General features: G+C 32.6%; 1 protein-coding gene across 2 annotated transcripts in view; it reads right to left on the reverse strand.

Moving 5' to 3' along the window:
* Nucleotides 1-27137, reverse strand: part of LOC106874395 (2-oxoglutarate dehydrogenase complex component E1) — a 58005-nt gene that overhangs the window by 14831 nt on the left and 16037 nt on the right. The window contains exons 4-8 of one of the 2 annotated variants that reach the window (XM_014922120.3): nucleotides 14047-14146; nucleotides 4258-4358; nucleotides 3909-4063; nucleotides 2916-3062; nucleotides 1430-1700 (exon numbers count right to left, since the gene is read on the reverse strand). In XM_014922120.3, the coding sequence (XP_014777606.1) occupies nucleotides 1430-1700; nucleotides 2916-3062; nucleotides 3909-4063; nucleotides 4258-4358; nucleotides 14047-14146 (774 nt within the window). Of the gene's footprint in view, nucleotides 1-1429; nucleotides 1701-2915; nucleotides 3063-3908; nucleotides 4064-4257; nucleotides 4359-14046; nucleotides 14147-17379; nucleotides 17483-27137 lie in introns of both variants that reach the window. The other variant, XM_014922119.3, reaches the window with a different exon arrangement.

The following is a 27137-nucleotide window of genomic DNA, read 5'->3' on the forward strand; positions in this document are numbered from 1 at the left end:
AGACACACAATGATGATTATGGCCTAAACCCTGATAACAAGATATCTCATGACAAAGTAGTGTTTTGTTCTGATAAGAGAATTTATTTCATAAATATATTTACTATCACTAACTATCTCATGACTGTACTCTTCCTTATAAACTTAATGATGTATTTATTTGTCATGATTAATAACTGTTAATGTGTAATTTTAGCAGACAATAATATTAGCAAGTGCAAATGATACTCCTCTCATTTTGCAAAATTAACAAATTCTATACAATACAAAAAGTTCTGAACATGGTACTGAAGGGATTTTTCTCCCTCAAATGGTATAGAAAATATTGAGAAAAATGTTTAGATTTTATTGCACACAAAAATATTTCTAGGGCCAGTAGCAATTATAAGAAATTTATGTAAAAAGAAAAAAAAGGAAAAAGAAAAAAAAGGAAAAAGAAAAAAAAGGAAAAAGAAAAAAAAGGAAAAAGAAAAAAAAGGAAAAAGAAAAAAAAGGAAAAAGAAAAAAAAGGAAAAAGAAAAAAAAGGAATAAACAATACCATGCAACAAATATCGGCAAAATATGTTTCCAGGCCCAATGTTTGGATGTCTGGATTCACATAAGCCAAAATTAATATACCTCTTTAAACGTATCTATTTATTTGAGATTATGACTGAAGAAACAAATAAATATGCCAAAAAATGTTTGGAATCACATCCCAATCGAAAATACTATAAAAGTACTGAAGAAAAACTGGGATCTTTTCCATTATGTGTATTTGTAATGGAAACATATTAAGTACTAGCATTTGATTTAAATAATAAACCTGTTGTGCACCACATATATATATATATATATATATATATATATATATACACACATAAATATATAGGGATTAGCAGTATCCTGCTTCTCCAACATACTGAGAATTCAGAAATAGCAGCCAAATTTTTCTCTAAATTGATAGCGATATCGCTATCAATTTAGAGAAAAATTTGTAGTTTTGGAATCAGTAGTTCTTTGGCTGCTATTTCTGAATTCTCAGTATGTTGGAGAAGCAGGACACTGCTAATCCCTATATATTTATGATTATAAATGGTTTTACCGATAAGGTTTTTTTATACTGAGCTACCCGGCAAAATTGTTAATTATTAATTTTATTACTAATTGATGATTCCCTGCCCTGTATATCTATATATATATATATATATATATATATATATATATATCCATCAACAAATTCTCTTAAAAAAACTTTTCTGGTTCATGTACAGACTTTTGTAAATATCATGTTTTTTAACCATGAAATGTACTGAAAATTTTCACAGCAATCTAAATTGGCTGGTCTACAGAAACCAGCCCCATTAGTCATGATCCAGAATTAGTAAAATAGAACATACAGCAACAAAATTTTTATAGTAAATGTCTAAAATTAATAATTTGTTCATACTCTTTTGCCATCCTTATCTCCTTGGTAAAATTGTTCAGCTTTCGTTTTTCCCTGAACAACAGGATTGACTGCTTCCAAATGTGAGGGGTTTGCAACAACAGACAATTTTATGTTCTTGTTGGTTACTCTATTCAGGCGCTCATGGCACATGCCTAAGTGATATTTTACATCTCCAGATCCCTCATCAGATGGTTCCAGCTTAGAATCAAACTGGCAAATAATCTGTTCCAGAGGCTTCCTGCAAACATTTGCAAGTACATTCAAACGACCCCTGAAAAGAGAAAAAAAAAACGTAATTAAGAAAATAACATGGGATTTAAAATATTAACATTATTTACAAATGTTTAAAAAACATTTAAAAAAGTCATAATTTGGTTTTTGATCATTTAAGACAGAGAAACAAATGAGAACTTAACAGTAAATGTTGAGGATATTTTTATAGTAGAGAATATAAAAATATAAAGAAATATATCAACTTTAACCATCTGGTTCACCATTAAATTCTAACTTTTGTCTTTTCTAGTGCCAAGTATTGATTCTATACTTCTACCTAAGTTCATGCAACAACCCATCACAATTCAGATGAGCCTTCATAAAAATTGTACAATCTATTTTTCTCTCTAACTAGCATTTTTATAAGATTTCTTCCTAGACTTATTTCCCTTAAAATTAACAGTAGTAAACTCAAATTACACCCTACAACTTTAGAAAATGTAGTTCTGGGTGATGCACAGTGCCTGATAATAAGAGGCGCTGGTCAGAACTGAAAAGCTCTTTACCTTGAATTTGCTCATTTATGACTGACCTGCAGGCTAAATAACAACAGGCAGTAAATCTTGTGAATCTGTTAGCAGCATTTCATGCACAATTCAGTTCAAGACATTTATATCCTGCATGCTGAATGCTAAATCTGATGAAGTTATGTAACAACTTTTAACCAAAACCTGCAGTTAATCCCTTTCAATGACAAAAGACTGGGCACCATAAAACTGTAACAAGATCGTCAAGACAACAAGATGTGAAGAAGAGGTCGATTCATTGGCTGTGTGTTAACTGTCATTGAAGGTACTTTGCTTTGTGTGTGTCTGTGTGGAGGAGTGAGGTGGGGGTGCTCAGCACTGATTCTATGGTTTCAAGAAACATAATCATGCAATGAAACTCAATTCTGATCAGAAAAAGGTTAAGCTAGGATAAATATTTAATGCATGGAAGTGATGCATAAGGCTAATCTTCATGTGAGGATGAGAATGAAATCTAAAGACAAACTGCATACACCAAATCTAATGTGTATTTTATTTGTATTTACTGTGTCTTAATATTTTTTTTTTAATAAAATTCTGAACGAAATTGAAGTCATGAGAAGTATTTCTCTACTTATTTTATAAATCCTTCAAATAAGCTAAAATTGCTTCAGACAAATTCTATTTTGAAGGTTTGAGTTAAAAAAACAAATATATGACAGGGCTTAAGAGTGAAAGTTACTAACCTGTGAGGCATGCCAATAACAAAACTATCCACACCAAGTGAACTGCATGAATCAATGACAGCCTTCATTGCTGGAATCAGAACTTCACAGCCTTCAATACCGAAACGTTTCTCAGATGACCATTTTCGTGCAAGAAAATCTTCAAATCTAAAAGGCAAGAATCACAAAGCAATTTTAAAAACCAATATTTTTAAATATTTTTAAAATAGAAGTTCTAAACTAGGAAAGAATGCGTGGAACAAGGTTAACACTCACAATATGATTATATTTATTTTAAATAAGTGTGTTGTGTATGTTAATCACCAGAAAAGTTCTTAAATGTATACCTAAGCCCAGTTTTAAGCTTTACTTCCTAATAATGCCAAAACCAGGATTGCCAACTTCTCCAGGTTCTTTTCGTTTTTCTCTTCATCTCATAGCTGTTATTAGAAGGGGTAATGACTATGAACATCAGACTCACAGATTCTCTAAAACTGGTGAGATTAAGATATGATATGGTAGTAATAACAAATTCTGCTCTCATTACTAACAGCACTTGAATAATATTGTAGACAGAAGAGTGAGGTGAGAATGAGTGATATACATATATATGTTTGTGTGGTTTGGCCCCATCATCTAGTTGCTACAATGCTTTGGTTCTATTTTTCCCTTCCACCCACTTCCTAAGACCATCTTTAGGATGAAGCAACAGAAGATAAAGAAGTGAATGGAATGTAAGAAAATGGAGAAGGCATACATAATAGATTTCTATGTTGTGAGTATAGCATAGGGAGGTTAGTTAACCATCTCTCAAGAAGATTATTATTCTAATAAAGTTGTTTTTTAACAGATTTATACATTATCTAAAATAACGAAGACCAAATGTGAGCTTCTGGGGCACTTGTGTATAAAATTAAAAAGGTAATTTTCCTTAATCTATGGAACTGAAATTAGATTGATTTTGCCAACCAAATGATCACACTCAGTAGAGATACAGAATTTAATCACACTCACCGAGTTGATCGAATAAGTCTTGCTAGGATAAGCCTCTTCTCTTCGGCATCAAACTGCATGATGTTAGGTACCTCGAATTTGCGACGAATCCAATCGGTCTGCTCAAGATTGTTGATAAACATAAACTCAATACCTATCTGTCGGCAGTAAATTTCCTGAGGAAAAATAGTTTAACATTCTAGGCATTGAATGGTGGGTTTTAAAATATTGCTTCTGTTAACACATTAATGAAAACTGTATACCAAACTTAAAACAAAAAGAAAAGAATACACAAAATATATTTCATCCAATATCATAGATAGACATTCTGTAAGTAACTGGAGGAAGCTATATCAGAAGATTTACATACCTCTAATCTCTTGATGATTTCACGTAATGGAAGCTCAGTTTGATCTCCGCCAATATAAGTAGTGTGTGGAAGTCTAAAGACTTTATCAAGATCAGGCTCATCTAACAGAAAGATAGTTGCAAACTATTCATTATCAATACAAGAAGCATGCAACCGAAAAATGTTAATCCAATTTTTTTTTTTTTGTGACATAATATACAGTAAAAAAATAAATAAATAAAAAGCACAGCAACTAAAATACAAATATTTATGAAAAAGGCATACACGAAAGGATAATGCTAAGGAACAACTGAAGTGATTCAAATCTCTCACCAAAAAGTTAATTATCTTTTGAACAGTAGAATCTTATTTCATCACAATGATTAACTTGATAGTTAAATAGTAAATAAAATCAAATCTACAACACACAAATATCGAAAGCAAGAGAGAAGAGGAATATATAGAAGATATACAAAGCAACAGGTGACAAGAAATGCATAGCAGATGTTATCCTAATATTTGTATAATTTATACAAGCCAAGAAATACATTAAGATAATAAAAACTAACAGAGAAGTCATCTAAATTTCTACCAATAAATGGTAAGAAGCAAGATTTTTCTTTTCTTTTTTGTTAGATGAAAAATTATTAAAATATAGCTGATAAAAATAACTTGATTTCTAAGTTCAATTTGAAATTTAACAATTTTTGCCACATTACTAAGGTAAAAAGAACATTTTTAAACAAAAATTCATCATAATTCAAATGATTAACATTTTTACAAAACAGAAAATAGGCCAATGCTCTGCAACCAGTCAGTATGCTGCAAGAACACTGGTGTGCCACAAGAAGATGCTAGGAGTGCTGCAGAATTTTTTTCCCTATACTTTTAGTTATATTTTTAGTTCAGATGTAACATCAAATTTTGAAAAGAATATAAGAGTACGGCAAATGGAAAAAGGCTGTGGAGCACTGAAATAGGCTAAAATACCTACTTTTAAATATTTGAAAACAGATTTGGAGATGATTTCAGAGTATTCAAATAGAAATGAATAATCTAGCTACAAAACTAAATATTTTAATTCATAACCATTTAAAGTTTCTTGGGTAACTATTTGAATTGTTTCACTATCTTAATTAGCTTTTAACAATTAAAATAACATTACTTAAATCCAGTTGCATTCCCAATATTACCTTACCTGAGACAACCAAATTTTGATTCTTTTCAGTTTCTAGAAACAATCGAAGACACAAAACAAATTACAAAAGAATTTCTAACATGAAATCATACCAGTTAATGGCTGACCACTTTAGTTATTAACTTCATGAATTCCTGCAAAATCTATCTTTACTTGATGATAGAATAGCTTACAGCAGTTCTTATTTATAGAATGTTAAATCAATTATTCAAAATTATTTCATTACAACAAGAATAGACTATAATAACAAAATAATATAAAATATTTACTTAATTTTCTGATTTCTGCAAATTTTGTAAATAATTGCAGCTTTATCTAGATAAAAGTAACATCATGAAAACAAAATATGAATATACTCTTTAATATAATGCAAATAAAGAAAATTGCAAAATAAAACAATAATTTTTCAACATCAGACCTCTTCCATAAAACTATATTGTTAATCAGAGTTGAAATAGTCAACAAGATAAGACTAGCTGCTAAGCACAACTTCAAATTTGTTGCAAGTATTTTTTCCATCATTACTGAGGATAACATCTAAATACATGTTACCTAGGAATTAAGATATAAAAAAAACTAGATCTACCAGAAAACAATAGGAACCAACTGGAATATAACCATCGCATACAAAAAAAAAAAAAAAAACGGAAAAGGCACATATTTCATCTACAAAATCAAAAGTCAATTTAAAATCTACATTATATTCATTTATATAAATCTAAAAAGTAAATTAAGCTCTTTCTACTTTACATTTTAAAATACATAGTTTTATCAGACATTAGCCTATCATAAACATTGTAATTAGACAAGCTTGAACATCGATCATGAAATATGTGCCCAATATCTTTATACATAGTGATACAATATATTTATAAATATCTTTAAATGTTAAACAAATAAAAGTGCAGCTGAATACACACAAAACTTTTGAAATAGGTACATTTAATATATCATTAGTCTGAAACCTTTTCTTGAAATTAGCTGATATTTAAACTATAAACATTAAATCCAGCCAACATGCAATAGATCAATTAAAAGAAATTCTTGGAGTGATCAAAACTTATAAAAAAAAAATTTTTTAAACTTTAAACAATTAGTTGAAAGTAGACATTTCTACATCAATAGTCAGCATATGCTATACTACATAGAAAATAAATTAAGTATAAAATTGTTTGCAATCCAACTTTCTTTCAATGAATTATACACTTTTAATGACAAGATTAACATCTTTAAAACATACTTGCGATATTCAATCACCCATCTAAATTATTCTGAACAAATTTGGAATAAAGAACATAGATATAGCAAAGAATTGTTCTGCGGATTTTGTAATGTTTCAAAATTACAATTGCAATGCAATCAAATAGTAATCAGTAGAGCAGATGCCTCTGTTAATCTTCACACAGTTGCATTAAATGCATAGCACTTTTTAGTGGTTAGTACTTCAACCCTACATTTTTACTATCTCATTACTCATAGAACACTGCTTGAGAAGCTGCAGGAACAATTTTATTTTCACAACAAACATTAATTAAAGACAACTAGAACTCATAATACATACACACTAGCAGTCACTGAAACCAACATGAACTTAAAGGATTGTCTCTTCAGTATAGCTTTTCTCCAAGTACTTAGTTCCTCATTTGCGATTCATTCAGTTTATATAATAAATTTATTTTATTACCCATGCATACATATTTCTTTGTGTTATGGCTGTTGCAGTGGTTAAGACATTGTTATAGACCATAAAAGCTCAAGTTTAAACTTTACAAGTGATCAGTGACTGTAGAGTAAGAGTTAGACAAACTCCAAAGCAATAGAGATTTGGAGGAGGACATGGAAGTTGAAAGAGTTACCAACAAGTAGTGTGTTCGTAGAAGTATGAACTGACACCCTAACCACAATTGCTCTCAAAAGAAGAATCTACCGACAGCAAAAGAGCAGATCTGTGACTGATGCAACATCTCAGACCCAAAAGAAGGTGAACTGGTGGAGGAATAGACTTGTAAGAGTACAAAGGTTAAAGCCTGAAAGCTGGAAGAAAAAGGGTAGAAAAGAGCAATATTGAGTGGCTAGAAAAGAAGTTAGATGCTTCAGCAAAGAGAAAAGCTGAAAGTAAGGGGTTTGTCATTGTTCATGTGTATGACGTATTTCAAGTTGCAATGCAAAATGCCAGAGATGTTGTTGAGAACTGTGTACAGAATGATAATGGTACAACTGCTCTTGTTGATGGCAAAAAGAAATAGTCATAAAAATACGATACTGCAAGGTTGTTGAATGAAGGTAATATACGGAAGACGGCCTTCTCCAAATAGATTAGAGGAGTAATTGATTCAAATTAAGAACACTAAGGTAATTAAAGAGAAGGAAACAGCTAGACCCCCACCCCAAGATGATTAGACTGTCTATTGGAATTTGGCACATGCTAGTCAGTTAACTAAAGGAAAGTGTTATATTCAATGACTGCCAGTTACAAGGGTAGCAGATTATGAAAGAGCAGATATAAGAGATATCAAAGTGGTGGACTAGGTTATGGAAGTTACAGAAAGAGTTATTGCACAATTGATTGGGAAGAGAATTAGCCTCAGATTTAAATCATCTTTGTTTTAATGATACTATATTCCTACTGAGACACCTGCAGAAGTTCTTAGCCAAGACGTAAGTTGTTATGCCTAAACATTCAACAACTTGGAGAAAGTTTTTGATCAGGTTTCATACTGCTCTGTAATGTGGAAGTCACTGAGGAAGCTAGAGGTGGATGAATGAGTCACTAAGGGTAAATGGCTGTACAAACCATGTACAGAGATGCAGTCATGAAGGTGAGAATCAGTAATGAGTTCTGTGATAAATTTAACATTAGATACAACTCCATCTTCAGCCCCAACACCTTTGCTTGTTACAGTCTCACAAAGTATAAAAGTTTAAAACTGACTGTCTATGATCAGCATAGACAGTCCAAGTTTTCAGAGCAGAAGCTATAGCAGATTGAAAACAATTCCACACAGAGGAGCAAAACTTAGAATTGACTGACCTCAGGGTTAACTAAGGAAACACTAAAGTTATAGTAAAAAAAAAAAGAAGACAGGACTCTGTTACTGTCAGGGAAATAACCAAGCTTGATCTACGGAAAAGAAATAGGAACACCATACAATGTAATAAGGCACAGGTAGGCTAACACAGAAGACAGACATTGTGATAGGAGTGCAGGTGCAACAAGTACTAAGAGCTGACCAGAAAAAGATTCAAATGCCTGGAAGGCTTCCTAGAAGTAATGGATATCCTTTGTTAATTAGATGAACTAATTAGAAGTTGAAGTGGGTGCTTTGGAAGCATAATAGCCAGAGCAAGATTAAGTCAGAAAAAAGTCAGGGAGCTATTACCTACGATTAGCAACAAAGGATTTTCTCCTCAGAGTGCAAAGTAGATTGTCTAATTCATGTATATGAAATGCAATGATGCATGTTCCTTGACTGCAGAGGATTCATGAGCAATGCACTTTATATGCAAAGACCAGAAAAAAAATGAAGCAGGCATGCTCTGTTGGATGTGTAATGTTAGTGTGCGAAGATGATGGGGAGGGGGAACTTGATATAAGAGGAATCAGATATACTGTGCATAAAAGAGAACTGCACTAGCATAGGAACATTATACAAATACTCCCTCAAGTCACTCTTTTACAGATGTCCATAACTTTCTTATTGCTATTCACTTTCACACTCTCGTTAGCTAGCGTCACTTATACTGCCAACCTCTTCAAGTGTCTGGTTTTTAACAGCCATCACAGTATCTTTCTATAGACCATTTTTATGACAATCCATTACAGATGCTCTTTCTCTCTCACCAGCAAATATGTAGCAATCAATAGTGTGTCTCTCTCATTACTCTCTCTCCCCATTGCTCCTAATTCATTTTCTCTTCTATCCACTCCATTGGTCAGGTCATGTTGCCCAAAACAAATGGAAACAATGTATAATGTCTCTTGTCTCGCAAGATAATCCACTAGTTTCATTATGGTACCTCACTAGTGCTGGTATCACAAATGTACACACTGTAAAGTGGTTGGCAAATGAAACAAGATGAAGGTTCATGAGGACCCTAGTCATATCCTGTTGAGAACATAGCTTCTAGAATTGATACCATGACAAATTGCCCCCCAGCACACACTATAAAGTGCTAAGAAATTCATTTTACATTTGTTCTCTATGCTAGCATAGGCCAAATGACCACATTATCGAGGTATTGCTTTACAACTGAATACCTTTCCCATCATTAACCGTTACCTGCATAGCTAACTCTTACCAAGTCAAAAATAGAATGCATGTATGTGATTCCATAACCCATCAAATGAGAACTGACCCAAACTATGATTACTCATTGAACCCATACCAACATGAAAATAGGCAAAAACGACGAAGATAAGGATGATTGTTTAATTCAATAGATCACTTTACTTTGCATCATTCCGTCTTATTAGAAAACAGATGGTTTTAATATTGATGTATATTTTTGAAAGGAAGTCAGAGGGAGAACAAGTCTGTTCAGTCACTGAAGAAACAATTTCATTTCGGCTCTCTCCCAAGGCAGGTTTTCCTATCTCTATGACCTGTCCTTAGTTTTATCTACAAAAAACATTAAATCAAGCAACAAGATGCACAAAAAAATTAATGCTAGCTTTCCTGGCACATTCACTGCACTCTTTAGCTACAAAAAATAATTTACTCAAAATGATATGAATAACTGTTAAAAGAATACCATAGAGAAAAATATTCCATTATTGAAATGCTGTTTGGTAGATAATTATTTAATTTAAATTAGTCTCTAACATATCACTATTTATACAAATAAAACCAATCAGTTAAGCAAACACTAGATTTAGTGACTAAATATATATATATATATATATATATATATATATATATATATATATATATATATATATATATATATATATAGATAGATAGATAGATATTAGCTATATTTCACTCCATGAGCAGATGAAATGGTAGTCTATCTCTGATGAGAATCAAAAAAGATTTGAAACCAGCCAGCTAGATTTTTTCCCCCACTTCAATCTTTCCAAAGAAAAAAAAAAGGCATTTATTTATAATTGTCAAAATAACAATGGCTTTGGTATGTATAAAAAAAAGTTTACCTCGAAGTATGCTACAAATATACCAGAAAACTTTTGTAGTACAAACCATTACTTAAGCATATGTAAAATTTTAAAATTTCTCAAGTATAAATACATACTTGACATTAACCTTTTTGTTATCAACTAACTAAAACTACATGTCATCCTATGTTGCCAAAGCACTCCCACATGTGACCATACAGTATCAAAGTACTCAAAACAGCCTGGATTTACATGTTCATAAATAAATCAGAATACTGGCATATATCATGTCTGAGTCAATGATAATGTGGTTTTACTAGATATAAACACTTGTACATTATCCAATACTGTTCCCTGAAATTTTTAGCTATTTCTCCCAAATCCTTTATTTTACTTTTTATAATATTCTACTCATTTTAAAAATTACATAACTTTCAGATTTAAATAACAGTGCCTCTGAATATGAACGATTTTTCAATGCATTAAATATAAATGTAGAGGGTACTGACATTTCAATTTCTGATAGTAGTGAAATAATTTTCAAAAAGAGAATGGAGGGGAAACTTTTACAATATTTCTGTTCTAAAATTCCAGAAGAAACCAGATCTAACCAGTCAAAACCTGTTAACTTAAAACCTATTTACTCTTGTTAGCTCCTATAAGTGCTCCATATAATAAAATAGATAGCTATGAAGAATCTGAACAGGGGGGAAAAACTGGACAAAATCAGGGCATATATAAAATATTTAAGCTATACATATAAAGTGTATACATAATATTTTAGCAATATATATGTTTATTGATAACTATATTCTTTTACTTGCTTCAGTCATTTGACTGTGGCCATGCTGGAGCACTGCCTTGAGATGAAACTCTACTGAGGCAAATTTTTGACTCAGAATGTAAGCAGTCGAACAAAATGCCGCCAACCATTTTGTCACATGGTGTAATGATTCTGGTGATACTTTAACAAAATCTAACTTTACATTTCACAGATTTTAACCTGTACTTGCCTGCATTTTTGAAGCAAAATTTCAATAATAGATTAATGAACCTTTTAAATTGTGTTTCAAACAACTCTGGTAGGTTAATATTTTTTTTAAAAAAGTATAGCTATGCCATCAAAGCTGTCTAAATTCCTACTTACTAGAATGTAATTAAACCACACTTCAGTTAGAAATATAGCAATGAAAGAGTGAAGCATTAGAGTACTTACACTACATTTGGGGTTCTGCTTGGTGAAATAAATGGAAAAAGGTGTATCAAAGAAAAATCATAACAGAAATTTCTGACTCGTGAATGAGCTCTTTCTTTTTTCTGTTTTTCTACCACTTATAGTGGTATATACTCCTGAAAGCTGGTTGATCCCCTGCGAACTCTACTAAAACACTTCCAATTTACTCATCTCCCATCTCCTATATTGTGCCCAGCACACCAGGCTCCCTACTAACTACTTCACCCAATCTCTTCCCTCTAGGACATTCTTTCCAGCCCATGTTTTTCTAGCAGCCATCAACTTGCAGTTCAACAGGAGGAATCTTTACTGTCTCAGTATCACAGGTCCTAAGGGACTGTGGAAAGTCTATGAGTACAAGCACTTTCTCTACCAAACCAGTAACACACACACACAAACCAAAAAGCCAGAAATCTGTTGACCGAGAGCCAAAAACTTTCAAATAACTTGACCAAGCTGTATAAAACTAGTAATTTATTTGCTATTTAGTTTCAACGTGATAAAATCATTTTCTGTTTTTTTTTTTTCTTTCATTTCTGTCTTTATCACACATTCAAAAGATAAAAGACTGTCAGTAACTACTGCCTTATCAGAAAAGCCAATTATTCAAAGTAATGCATAAATTTAAAATTTTCAAGCATGTCGGTAGGTCATTGGTGTAAGAAAAAAAAAAAGAAAAAAGAACCTAGATCACAAAAATCAAAAACTAAAATTAGGTCACTGCTGAATTTTATTTATTTTTATTCCTTTTCAGTTGGATCAGCAACATAAATTTTAACTTGCATTCATAATACAGACTAATAGCTTTATAACAGAAAACATACACAAGATTTCAAGTAGTTTACATGTAATATTTGTCACACATGAAAAATCTATCAAAACTGTCAGTGCTTCTTAAGCATAAAATGATTTGCAAACTGAAGCCATGGGTTTTTGCAAGATCTTATAAGCACAACTTTTGCTGCTATTCAATCAACATTAACCTGGGGTTAAGCAACAACTTTACTTTTAATAGATTTAATAACCAACAAGCTGTAGATTAAAATTCAAATTGTTGCTGAACCTCAGAGTAGCCTTGATTGGGAAGCTATGAAAAATGTGCAATAACTAGTTAAACTTTATTTTATCAACAACATACAATTATTGAAGGCATTGCTACACTAGCAGTGTTACTGGCAATACACATAAAACACATTAAAGAAAAAAAAAGATAAATTTAGCTAGAAAATAAATACATGATATAAACATCTAAACAAAGTGGTTATGAGCAAATCGACTTACTCATATCAATAAAAGAAAACATGTAAATGAAGCAACATGCTAAAATAATTGCAGTAACATGCTCTAAAAATATACTCCGATTCTCATTTTCAAGGAAAACCAAGACAAAACAACTTCTGAAAAGACTACGCATGCACACACTTGATTGTGTGTGCACATATTAAAGTGTGAAATAATGGCAATTTTACTCATTTAACAAAAGCAGATACTGATGTGAAAAACTCCTGCGTTGAACAAATATAAAAAATAAATAAATATCCACTTAAAGTTTAGAAAAACAAATCAAAATGTTTAGTAAGCATTAAACTACTGCCAAAATTAAAACATCTATGCACACAAATACACAAGCACACGCAATACAGAATTTTCCTACAGGACTTAAATGAGAAACCAAAGTAATTAATTTAAAGTACTGTTGCAAAATTTAAGCTAGTTTGCAACATCTGGACCTAAAAAAGTGTTGGAAGGACTGAAATAGACTGTGATAAGAATACGAATGTTTAGGAAACAATAATAAGCTTCATTAAGAAGGAAATGGGAAGGGGAACACCAAAAGACGTAGTGCAACCGCTAACAATTATCTATTTCAATGTCACTAACATTTCCCAAATTAACAAAATGCTCAATAATTAATAAAATGGAATATTGTTTCCAGTGATACTCTGAAGTCTAGTAAATCTAGTAATGTGAACAATAGACTTTGACAAAAAAATTCAGACTACTTTATGAAGGAGAGGGGTGATGTGATCAAATGAATTAGTTAAAAAATTATAGAAGTTACATGTAAGAAGATAAGCACAAAACCAACCAAATTTAAAGAATGAAAGAACAGAGGAAATTAAAACAGAGAGAAAGAAAATGAGAAAACAGAATATCTTTTCATTAGCAAAAGAATAGAATAATGAAATATTAAGACTTAGAAAACTGGTGACAACATTGACAAGTAGAATTATACCATTAGCAGCATCAGACACCTAGCCTTACCAAGGTCGTAATGGTTGATTAAAATCTCGGACATAGATGAACCATCTGAGCGCTGATCTAAGCCAAGTGGATCAACTGCAGCTAGCTCATGACCGCGGATCTAGTGTGAGAGAAACCAAAAAAAAGACACAAATTAGGAACTAGTAGTGAATGAAAGTACCGATCCAGATCCCTGAAAACTCATCTCAACTGTCAGATGCAAATTGAATTTCTTCAAAGCACTGAAAGAAAAACAAATAATTAGTATTTTTATAATTGTAGGCCTGAAACACACATGCACAAATATATGTGTGTATAAAAGATATTATTACCTATTATTAAATTTTTGATTATAATATTTCAATAATTTCTTATACAAATTCCTTTAGTAAAAAATTAATGCTTATTTTTATAAAAGTATATTCTTTTCAATGAAACCAAGTTTTTAAAAAAGAAGTAAGCTGCGCAGAAGCAAAAAAGAAAAATTTAAATAGAAGTAACTTTAGCATAAAAGTAATATGTATTTGGAGTCAATTACTATTTAACAATTTCATCCGCAAGTTTTACTTAACCATTATTTCAAGTTTTGAATGTGAAATTACAAAGAATATCTTTACAAATCAAAAATTCTGTAAATAGGTGGTAGGATCTTTTATTCAGCCTTTATTATTCCCTGGAATAAAACCATTTGTTAAATAATTTACATTACATTGTATGAATCCTTGCACTGTTTACTGCAGTAAAAACAAAAACTTCCAAATGAAAATATATAAAGTTTATATAGATACAATAAAGATACAAACTCGATATGCACAGTAATTAATATCAACCAAAAATTTCAAAGGACTGCCATTAACTGTGTAATCTTATGAATAGATCAATACGAATGTAAAACTAAAATTGGCAATAACCATACCACAATTTTATACATTACTACTTAACACTTTCGCATTTGACAGTATCCAAAATTTTTCACCATCCTAAATTACCAGCCTGTTTGATACTGCACATAAATACTTATTCATATCAACATAAAAATTGTTACTATACTAATTTAACTAGACAGACACTTGCTGTACAACACCATTATTGTATGTTCACTTTCTATGCTGTCATGATTTGGATGGATTGTCACGATCAGGGTCAAGCACAGGTGATGGGAACTGCCTAGCTAGCACTAATAGGTGGACAAAAGGGGATACACAGCAATAACCATAGAGAGCATTGGCAATGTATGTGTGTGTGTATGTCTGTACAAATACACACACATACATACATTCAGATATATGTACTCGTGAAACATATACATATATAGTGACAGCAGACTCAGATTAGGATTTCCTTAAACAGTAACTGCAAAGGGAATGAATCAAGTTTATTTCTAAAGAGGCAGTGGTAAGGATGGAAGGCCTGTCACAGGTAGAAACATAAAAATTCTAAATATTTTTTTGATATTTCTTCTGACATTGTTATCTATTCGAAAACTTTTTTCCATATTTGAAACAATTAGATACCAGCTTTACATTCAGAAGTAATAACAAATTTAAAGGCTATTCAAATTAAAAACATGTGTTGGAATAAAGGAATGAAATATATCTATTTCCAATAGTGATAGCAATTATGGCAGCAAAACTGAATTTATTCTGGAAACACAATGGAGTTAAAAATGTTTAAATAGGCTGTGTGGTTAGGAAGCTTGCTTCTCAATCACATGGTTTGGGATTCAGTCCCACTAAGTGGTACCTTGGGCAAGTGTCTTCTGCTATAGCCTCAGGCCAACTGAAGCCTTGTTGAGTGAATTTGGAAAGCAGAAGTGTCCATCGCATGTATACATGTGTGTGAAAGTGCTTGTGCCTCCTATAACAGTTAGGATGGAGTTTCTCTTTGAAACTTCTTGGAAGAAACCTATAGGTAAAATGTAAACAGACTTTTAAATATCTTTAATATCTGAACCAAATTCAGCATTTTTGCAGTAAATATAACAATGAGAATTAAGAAGCTACCCCGGATTAACCGAAACAGAAACCATTAGTGAGCCTTTGTATCTCCAGTATCAAAACCAGAATGTAATTTTTAAAGTTTTGTCAATATTTACCTATACAAGATATCAGCGTAACAGTACATGAGGGAGAACAATATGACTCCTTATATAAAACAAGACCCCGCTTGGGCACTGCACAAAAGACATTTAAATTCTACTACCAACTAGGAAAAAGACTGTCCTCTAATAAAGGAATGGTGGGATACAAAACTCATATTTCCAGCAATATAGAGTATATCCTATTTTTGTTATGTGATTCATAAGGGGTAAGAAACAGGCTTGGAAAACCTAGAAGAAAGGTGGTAGCAGGCAGCATTACCAAATGACTAAAAGGACAGCTAGGTGACAAGTATATTTGGTTAAAGGTGAGGTAGAAAGGAAGAGAATTGCAAATGTCGTGCAGTATGAGGATCAGAGTTCACAGAAGAATCCAGGAAGACAGAGAATGAAGTGGTGATAAAGGACTGGGACGAGTGCTGATATGCAGGTCTCAAGAAGACCCACCCAAATCTGCAAAACTAAGTTCTGAAAGCTTATGGCTTAGTGATTAGACTATTTGTCTCATGATCATAAGGTAGTGAATTTGGTTACTAGCAGTGCATTGTGTCCTTCAGCAAGACACATTATTTCACATTGCTCCAGTCCACCCACCTGGCAAAAATCAACTGTACCTGTAATTCAAATGGTCAGCCTTGTTACACTGAATCTCTGTGAGAAGTGTGTTAAGGGTTTGCATGTCCAAGGAGAGATAGCTACTTGCACATTAATTTCAGGCTGTTCCATTGATTGGACCAACTGGAACTCTCATCACCATAGCAGAGTGCCAGTTTATGCACAACTAGGCCCTTTGCCCAACATCCTCTTCAAGATACTCCCACTGCCCATCATCTCTCTAAACATTTCACTTGATATCCATTCTTCATCCTTAAACTATTATCTCTACCCATATTTTACACCAATTATCCCTCTGAGCCACCAAATTATCTCTATTTCTCCACCACCATACAGCTCTCACTCTACTAACACACTACGTTGGATCCTGTCAAACAGTCCAGCCCATGCCAGCATGATTATTTTATTATCATCAACATTGAATAATGATGATTACTATTATTATTATTTAAATGCATAAAACAATATTTGAAATTATCATTAGCAATATTTTCATTTAGAATATATTGCAACTATTTTTTTTTTTTTTTTACAGCAGTATCAGTTGAGGAATTCAATGTGGAGGTAATGTAAGAAAGAAACATTTGAAAATTGTAACCAAAAAAATTGTTACATATCCTACAGTGGCTCTCAATACATACCCAATCCATAGTTTGTCAGAATTAGCTCTGGTGGAGTCTCAGAATCTAAATCTGCAGAAGCAATTCCTAAAGGATCCAATTTAGCTACATTATGGCCACGAATCTGTTTGAAAAGGAAAGATAAAACGAACAGACATACAGTTTTATCTACAGAATATGGTGTAAGGAACCAAGTATTTAGCTCTCCTCCTTTTAATAGATAACAAAAGTATAAACTATGGTTTTTTGTTTATTTTAAATAAACAGTGTGTGTGTGTATGTGTGTGCATATATGCATATTTGTAAGAACATACATATTATACATGTCAAGAGTAAGTTTGACAAAATATTCCATATAATATATTGGGTCATCCCATAAATAATGCGTTGTTTCCAACTGCATGAACTGAAAGTTGGAGGGGGACAGGATAAACTACCTGCATCAACTTGCTATAAAAACAGGTGGTAATTTTACCTTGTACTTATTCTTAGTGCAAGTTTTGAACAGTGCAGTTCGATTTTAACAGTTATTTTTTTTAAAGCTATAATGGAAGTGACAAAGGAGTATATTCGGCATGTTTTGCTTTATAAGCTCAATGAAGGCAACAACGCAACGGAAAGTGCAAGGAAACTCTGAGCCGGAAACTACAGCCTAGATGATGAGGCTCGTCCTGGAAAATCTGTTGAGCTTGATGAAGCCGTCCTACAAACCCTGGTGGAACAAAATCCCACTGTAACTGTTGAGGAACCAGCAGAGAAGCTTGGATTTGGTTATTCAACCATTCACCTGCATACCATGAAAAAAGTCAGCAAACTGGATCAATAGGTTCCTCACAAACTTTGCAAGAGAGAATGTGTGACCCTACAAGTCTACCAGATAGATAGAAGAGCGTTGTAGAAAATGAAGGGGGGGTATAAGAACTTTGTTTATCTTAATTTTGAAAAATAAAAGTATTAAAAAAAACACATAATTTGTGGGATGACCCAATATTTACAGTTTTTAAGAGTTATGCAAGTTAATAAGGAGGGAGATACATTTGATGACAAAAATAAATAATCTGAATTATTGTAAGAATATCACTAAATAGAATATAAAAACATTGGGAAAATCTCAACCAATCCAAGCTAAGAGTTTCTGTTTTTTTATGAGGTAGAAATCTTGCAAAAGTACAGATAATAGATAAACACTTATGTTGTGAAAAACAGGATGTCATTTCAGTGTTGTATTGGTTTCAGAGACCTCAAGTATGATATAGGTCAATGTAAAAATTACACAGTAAAAATTACACAGTAAAAATTGCACTACAAAAAAAAAATAGTACCTCTCTTAAATTATTTAGCACACCAATGTTGGTCACAGTATTTCTTAAAAACATTAAGGCAGATTTAGCCTTATAGTTTCATCAACTACTAGATTGCATTTAAAATTTTCTATTCAAAAAGTGCATTAATGAATCTTTGCCACCTTTTACACTAAATGCAACAGAAGATAAAGACATCAATATTGTTAATGCTTAAAACAATGTTTTAGCACTTGAAAATGTGCATTTTAAAAGACATAAGCACTAAATCTAAAGACTGAGTAAGACTATCTTACTCAAATTGAATGAGTTCTTCTATGAAGAGTTTGTCCACTATATTGCATGTATGAAATTCAACGAATATCAAATTTCAGTAAATAACACTTAAATGCAATAAAGGAATCAGTCCTCATTTATTCAGCATTTCATCAGTGTCTACAATAATTTGAAACTTTAACACTGAGTGAAAGTTTCACCTTAACATCACTTAAGTTTAATGAAATAAACATATCAGATCAGCAATGACAACTGTTCCACAAACAAGTTTCAATTTATTGCAAAACTGAAAAATATTGTTGCTTGATCACAATGAGCAATTTTGTTACTAGCAGCTAAAACTAAGACGTTCACTAAATAGCTAATAGAAACTCATCCAAATAATAACACTACACACACAACAAATATATGGTTTCATCATGCTAAACAACTTCTCAAAAGTGAAACACATCAGTATACTAATACACAGTCTACAACCATTGGCATGGTATCTGCCTCTTTACAAAGATGAGGTCCTACATTAAACACTGTATATCCTGATGATATTGTGCATGTATTTGAAAAGTTCCCTCACACAAGGACAATCAAATATGCTTGACAAACATTGTAGCTGAAAAACTGGGAAAATAAAACTTTCATGGAAAATTCAAAAATAACATGCAAGTTTGACTTTCACAGGAAAAAGTCCGACATACTGTTAAGAGTTAAGAAATGCTATCGACAACAAACAAACAAAATATATCAATCCAGCCACTGATTAAATTTTTCTGGTTCTTCATAAATTCTGAAACAAAAACAAACGAATATTGGGAATATTTCTGTAGTATACTATCAAAACTAAATATCTAGTGAATTTTTTTAATGAGTTGGTCTTAAAGAAGCCCTCACAGACTCTCTGGGACCAGCGAAATTAACATAGTAGCTGCTCATCTTGAGCAGCTAAAAGTTGATGGCTACTGGGAAAATTCAAAGGACTAATGTGCTGGGGACATAGGACTGGGAGAAGTAGTGGTTAATGCAAGGCTTGAGAGGAAGGGGAAAAGGGAGGCAAAAAGAATAGGGAGACATGTGAGTTGGATAGGCCTGAATGCAACTAGCTCCAAGGGGTAGAAGTCATAGTAGCTAAAGAAAAGGCAGGGTGGGGAAACAGCAGATCTGTGGCCCAGAGATATTCAACTATAAACCTAAATTTCAACTTCCAGTTGTTTTAGACTGCATCAAATTATGCAAGAAAATCAGAAGCAATCTTCAATCATAAAAGATTTACTTTGGAATCTATCTCTTTTCTTTTTTTTCATAAATGAATTTCATATGGTCTAAGTGACAAGTGTAAAGAAAATTATAAACATTTAAAATTTAGACACCAATAAAATATGAAAAAAAAAAACTTAACACTGCTGATAGTTTGTTTTCTAAAATTTCATTGCTTCACATTAATCTCCTTCATATATTGTAACCAAGATATACACTGAGTACATCCCACAGATTTATATATAGCACTTGACACAGAACGGTAACCAAACTGTTTGAAATGCAATGCTTTGAAAGAAAAAAGATGAACATAGCAATTCAAAAGAACATTCCATTTGTATATGTTGAGAATAAAGCAAAGTCGTCGATCCTACTCAATAAAAATGAAATAATCAAAAACTAGATGTACACAATTGAAATATAGTCAAATCTAGATTCCTCTTATATAAATTATAGGTTAACAAGTCACAATTTTTCATATTTCAAATAAACAGGTTAATAGTAAAAAAATAAGGTAATAATCTTATAGAGGACTTGACTCAGATTGTTCTTGAGATATCTAAAAGTACTTCAGCAAAAAGTGTTATATGTGGGATGTCTCTCATATCAACATCTTTACAACCTATAAAACTTGTTTTAGTTATGTACAGTTTCATTTACGTACATGATGGATTTTCAAAGTTCAGACATCATTCTGCTGATAAACATTGTTTTACTTTTAAATTCATGTATTTATTATAATTAGAGCAAAATCAATAGAGCAACAGACAAACTGCCATGCAGTATATACTTCAAATCCTTCTGGGTTGACTTTGCCTTTTATCCTTCCATGGCCAATAAAATAAACAACACTCAAGTACTAGAATCAAAATAATTGTCATCTCAAAAGAACTAATAGAAAATTATAAGTAACAGCTTTATATATTACCATAAAATATTAGTTTGAGAATAAACTTTTGACCACTTGTCCTGAAATATAGTCCTGGTGTCCTAAAATATAAGTTATAATGATACATGGTTGCACTGCTCTACAAAAGATTTTTTTAAAAAATTTATGTTCATAAAACCAAAAGATGCTCAATACTTCAGAAGTGTGTGTGCTAATATGAGCCTCAAGGTACACTTTCTCCATAGTTGCTTAGATACCCACACAATTTTGAGAATTTGATTGTGAAACATGGGGAGAGGCTCAATAAGGATATAAAGTTGAAAGAGGAAAGGTACCAAAGCAGACTAGATAGATACAATGTGATAGACTCCCTACTGAAACCTCCAAAATAAATATCCTAATTGCCCATACAAAAAGAAATCATACAAACTGAGTTTTTCTATACATTACCTAGGTGACCAAGTGAGTAGTAGGGGTGAATGCTCTGAGAGCGTAGCTGCCAGAATAAGAATAGCTTGGGCAAAGTTCAGAGAGCTCCTACTTCTGCTGGTAACAAAGGACCTCTCGCTCAGAGTGAAAGGTAAACTGTATAATGCCCGTGTGTAAACAGCCATGCTACACGGTAGTGAAATATGGGCTATGACTGCTGAGGATATGTGTATGCTTCAAAGAAATGAAGCAAGTATGCTCTGCTGGATGTGTAATGTCAGTGTGCACACACATGACAGAGTGTAAGTGCCCTAAGAGAAAAGTTAAGCATAAGAAGCATCAGATGTGGTGTGCAAGAGAGACGACTGCACTGGTGTGGTCATATGTTATGTACAGATGAGGACAGCTGTGTGAAGAAGTATCACACCCTAACAGTGGAGGGAACCTGTGGAAGAGGTAGACCCAGGAAGACTTGGGATGAGGTGGTGGAGCACAACCTTCAAATGTTGGGCCAAACAGAGGTAATGACAAGCAACCGAGATCTTTGGAGATATGCTGTGCTTGAGAAGACCTGGCAAATCAAGTGAGATGGTAGCTGTGGATGATGCTAGTGTAGCATAACTGGTCCATTTAAAAGTACCCTTCAATCATTAGGTAATATGCTGCACTTGTGAAGATGTGTTGAACCAAGAGAAATCGTTGCCAAGGATGATGTCAGTGCCATCTGACTAGCACCTGTGCCAGTGACACATAAAAAGCACCATTCAAGTGTAGCCGATGCCAGTGCCACCTGACTGGCATCCATGCCGGTGACATGTAAAGAGCAACGTTCAAGTGTGACCGATGCCAGTGTTGCCTGACTGGCACATGAAAAGCAGCATTCAGGCATGACTGATGCTAGTGCCACCTGGAATGCACATAAAAAGCACCATTCAAGTGTGGCTGATGCCAGTGCCACCTGACTTGGCTCCCATTCGGGTGGCACATAAAAAGCACCCACTACACTTGCAGAGTGGTTGTCATTTGGAAGGGCAAATCAGATTGAGCCTGGTGCTGCCTCCCAGCTTGCCAGCCCTCAGTCAAGCCGTCCAACCCATGTCAGCATGGAAAGCGGATGTTAAGCAATGACAATGATGATGATAAAGGAAGGGTTTTATTGTGAACAGTTCCAAAGGGTGTTGGTGAGATATTTTTTCTTTGAGAAGCTGTAAGCCAAAACTAAATTTTCCAGTACATTAGGTATGCAGATATGCTTGGTGTGTCATTCTTAGTCCAACTTCACTGTTTGACTGGCATTCTAAATATGACCTTTAATATCAATATGCCATACTAACATTTAGAATATCCCTTTTTAAATAAGAAGGCTTCTTAATAAGACAACTTTCTTTCACATATGGTCCAGAATGCTAATAACCAAATTTAAAAACACTACAACTTTAAAGTGTATTTTAAATGATTGTAATCAACAGCTATTCCAAGTAAAAATATCAGAAGACTTGAACAAAAAACTCAAGTGAAGTAAAAGTTTTTATTAAAGATACTATAAGTGGTTACAGATAATCCCTTCCCGTTATTTTATTCAATTTCCATATGGACATTATTAAACGAAATTAATGAGTTGGGATGATTTGTAAGTGAAATTAGAACTTATTGCTTAATATGAAAAACTATAATGAGAAATGAGTGAATAGCAGTTGAGATCAAATAGCAATTTTAATCATCATTATCATAAAGGTTAAAAAATAATCATTCTATAAGAGAAAGTTTCTTTCTAGATACTATTCTTGGTTGATTCTAAATTTAAGTTATATTTAAAATGAGGCGCAATGGCTCAGTGGTTAGGGCAGCAGACTCATGGTCGGAAGATTGCGGTTTCGATTCCCAGACTGGGCGTTGTGTGTGTTTATCGAGCGAAAACACCTAAAGCTCCACAAGGCTCTGGCAGGGAGTGGTGACGACCCCTGTTGTATTCTTTCACCACAACTTTCTCTCACTCTTTCTTCCGGTTTCTTGAGTAAAGCTGCGATGGACTGGCGTTCCCTCCAGCTGGGGGCAACACATACACCATAGAAACCAGGCCCATGAGCCTGGCTAGGCTTTAAAAGGGCACATAAATAAATATATTTAAAATATATTCAAAATACCTCAGTGAAAAAAAAAACCTAACTTGTTACTTACAGTGTACTAATTCCACTCACTGACAGAGCTAGAAAAAGCTTTTATCAGGCTTCCATATCTTTGTGAAATAGGTGGTTATCAGTAGTATGCAGTGAATATTGGGTATACTGTTATTTGTAATAATGGTTACTGGTTTGAAAATTCTCTTACACGAAAATAAACAAGCAATACATTCTAAGACGTTTAAGTGTTGTCTTATTCATGGACTTCAAGTGATATCTCTTTCTCAATACTTATTTTACTAGGTACAAACTGAATAAACCCAGATTATATATTAAAATATATTCTATGCTAACACAAAGTTATATGACTTTCCAACCACTTACCTTTGTTTTGGTACACATTTTGCAAGCATTTGTAATATATTGTGAATGCATAATTTATATCAAATATACACCCAAAGTAATAACGACAAAAACGTAATGAGCTAATAAACAAATAAAAATTGAGCTTTAATTGTCAATGTTTGTATTTTTTTTCCAAGTTGGTGTATGTTAGATGAGTCTGCAAATCTACAAGTGCATATGAAGCATACACTTCAAGTTAAATATTCTTCCTAACACAAACTATAATATCAGATTAAATAAAATGGTGATTAACTACTTGAGTTCAGAACAACAGTTTTACTGTAATCAAATTTATAATGTTCTTGTGAACAATTATGCAATAAAATAAGAAAGGTTAAACAAGAATGCTAAAAGATTATTTAAGTCAGTATTTATTAATTCAAAATTGAAAACAAATAAAATAGCCTAAGCTAAATTGCTGACAAATTACCATCTCGGTGTGTAACACACGAGTCAAAGCTTAATTATCTTTTTAAAATATTGTATAAAAATGTTAATACAATATTAAAATGAACTAGACTGGAGTACTATTTTTGATTGATTTCTTTTCTATTTAAGGAACTGGTTTTTCACTTTGCCATTGTCTTTTCTTTCAATCATGATAAACATTTTTTTATTGCTAATCTAAGTAAAGAAAAGGCACTTTACAGGTCTGAGGTGATTGCAACTGATACACTGAATATGAAGTTGAAAAGTTTTCTGTACATTTATTCAAGGAACAATCAGAAAGAAATTCTTCATGACCACTCTCCTTGAAATTAGACATGTAATGCTTTAGAATTTAGACATCGAAACAATATAGTTAAGGAAAAACAGTCAGGTACAATATGTAAATACACATTGAGATGAAGTGCAGCCAGTAAGTATTGAAGATCAGAATCAAGACACAGAATGACACCAAACCAGGAATTTAAAGTGAAAGAGCTACTTCAGTCGCAACAAGCTAGTTATAAAATAAATTTAAATAACAGTTGAATCATGCAAAAAAAAATTAAGCATTAGTTAAAATTTTAACTATCACTGATTGAAGAGTCCATTTAAAAATGATAGAGGAATACACATAGAAAGAAATACGAAAATTACTGCTAAAAAAAATTAAATAATGAATTGAATAAATGTAACAGCTGAGAAATATTGCCAATATTCATTTTCAAATGACAATTTAAAGTTGAGTACAAGTATTTCATAGTTGACTACAGTATTTGTTCCTTATTTTTAATTCTTATAAAATTCAACAATTTTGAGTTTCAGAAACAGAAAAGATATTAATAGATAAAAAAATATATTCCACAAAAAAATTCAAATTCATATATATTTGCAGCCAATTCCAAATGTTACAAAATCACAATAAATGCAGGATTAAGTATCAAATTGATCTATGAGTTATAATTCAATGAATACACACATGCCTCTAAAATCATAACCAAACCAGCTTAAACACTATAGTAAGCATATAACTCAGAGCATAACCAAAGCTCTTAATAAATAACAGCAGATATGATGCAGGATAGCAATCTTATCATCATCATTTAACATTCGTTGTCCATGCTGGCATGGGTTGGATGGTTTGATCAGGACTAGTAAACTGAGGGGCTGCACCAGACTCCAGTCTGATTTGGCATGGTTTTCTATGGCTGGATGCCCTTCCTAATGCCAACCACTCTGAGAATGTAATGGGTGCTTTCATGTGCCACCGATACAGGTGCCAGTTGCAGGACACCAGTATCTGCTGTGACTATGATTTCACTTGGCTTAATGGGTCTTCTACTCAAGCACAGCATGTCACTGCCTCCATGAGGCCTTACGCTCAAAAGATGCTTTTTACGTGACACCGGCATCAGCCACATTCCCTCTGTGAGGTACAATCTCATTTAATAAATGAAACATTAATATATATTAAGTTAATTAATGAATGACAAGGGAACAGAAATCATGTAATCAAATTCATTAGCTTACAGCTGTTTCAGCTATAAGAAGCAATGCTTGTGCAACATCCTTAAGCTTCCTCAGAGTCATTAAAAGGAGGTGTGTATTCATTTCAGAAAATAATATATTTCAAAGAATGACTGGAAAAATTTTTTAGTTGGCTTTAAAATAAAGTTTGATTGGACATATATGCAATGCTTCAACGTAGATACATCCCTTTGGTTGGAAATAAGTAAAAGATCATAAATTATGCCATGAAGCTATTATTTTCAACACCAGAATGTATAATTTAGCATTATACACATATATATTTAATTTTCTTGAGAGATTTAGTGCTGAACAGCTTTTGCATAAAGCAATACATTTCTAAATCTGAGCTGATTAGCTCTTTTCAGCGTGTTTGAAAACATTTCTCAGTATTATATAGCTTATCAAGGCAGCAGGCTGGCAGAATTGTTAGCACACTGGAAAAAATACTTTGCAGCATTTCTTCTGGCTTTACATCCTGAGTTCAAATTCTGCTGAAGTTGACATTACCTTTCATCCTTTCAGAGTCAACAAAATAAAATAAATACCAGTTGAGCACTGGGGATGATAGAATCGACTAACACCCTCCCCACAAAATTTCAGGCCTTGAGCTTAACATTATATATCTTAGCAAATCTCAGTATCTCTTCTCTTTCCCCACGTGTCCAATCAAAACATTTAGCTACATTCCTGTTTGAAATTTGTCTCTACTACAGCAAGGCCTTTCATTAACAACCATACAAATAAAGAAACTTCATTATATTTCAATTTCCTGACTATTTTTCACTCTTACAATGGAAGCTAACTATCCATTTTACAGTTCCAACAACTAGATTAAGAAAATTTCTTTAGGGACAAAAACAAAGAATTTCAATTATGACTAGCAATTTTTTTTAAAACAGAGGAGAAAACAGTCAATAGAGACTTTGGTTAATGATATAAATATACAATTGTTGCAATAAAACATTGGACCTAAACATTTGATCAGGATCATTAATAATCACAAATCACAAAGTTAAAAAGCATGAGTAAAACTGAAAATATTTGTTTTGCTGAATTAAGAGAAGTTTCTAGTAGAAATAACTGAAAAATAAATGGTTGGTTTTTGTTATGTTCCTAGGTGTTTATGCGAAAACAATTATTTTAAAATCAAAT

The sequence above is a fragment of the Octopus bimaculoides genome, chromosome 5 (assembly GCF_046866305.1).
Source record: "Octopus bimaculoides isolate indiv1 chromosome 5, ASM4686630v1, whole genome shotgun sequence".
NCBI lineage: Eukaryota > Metazoa > Mollusca > Cephalopoda > Octopoda > Octopodidae > Octopus > Octopus bimaculoides.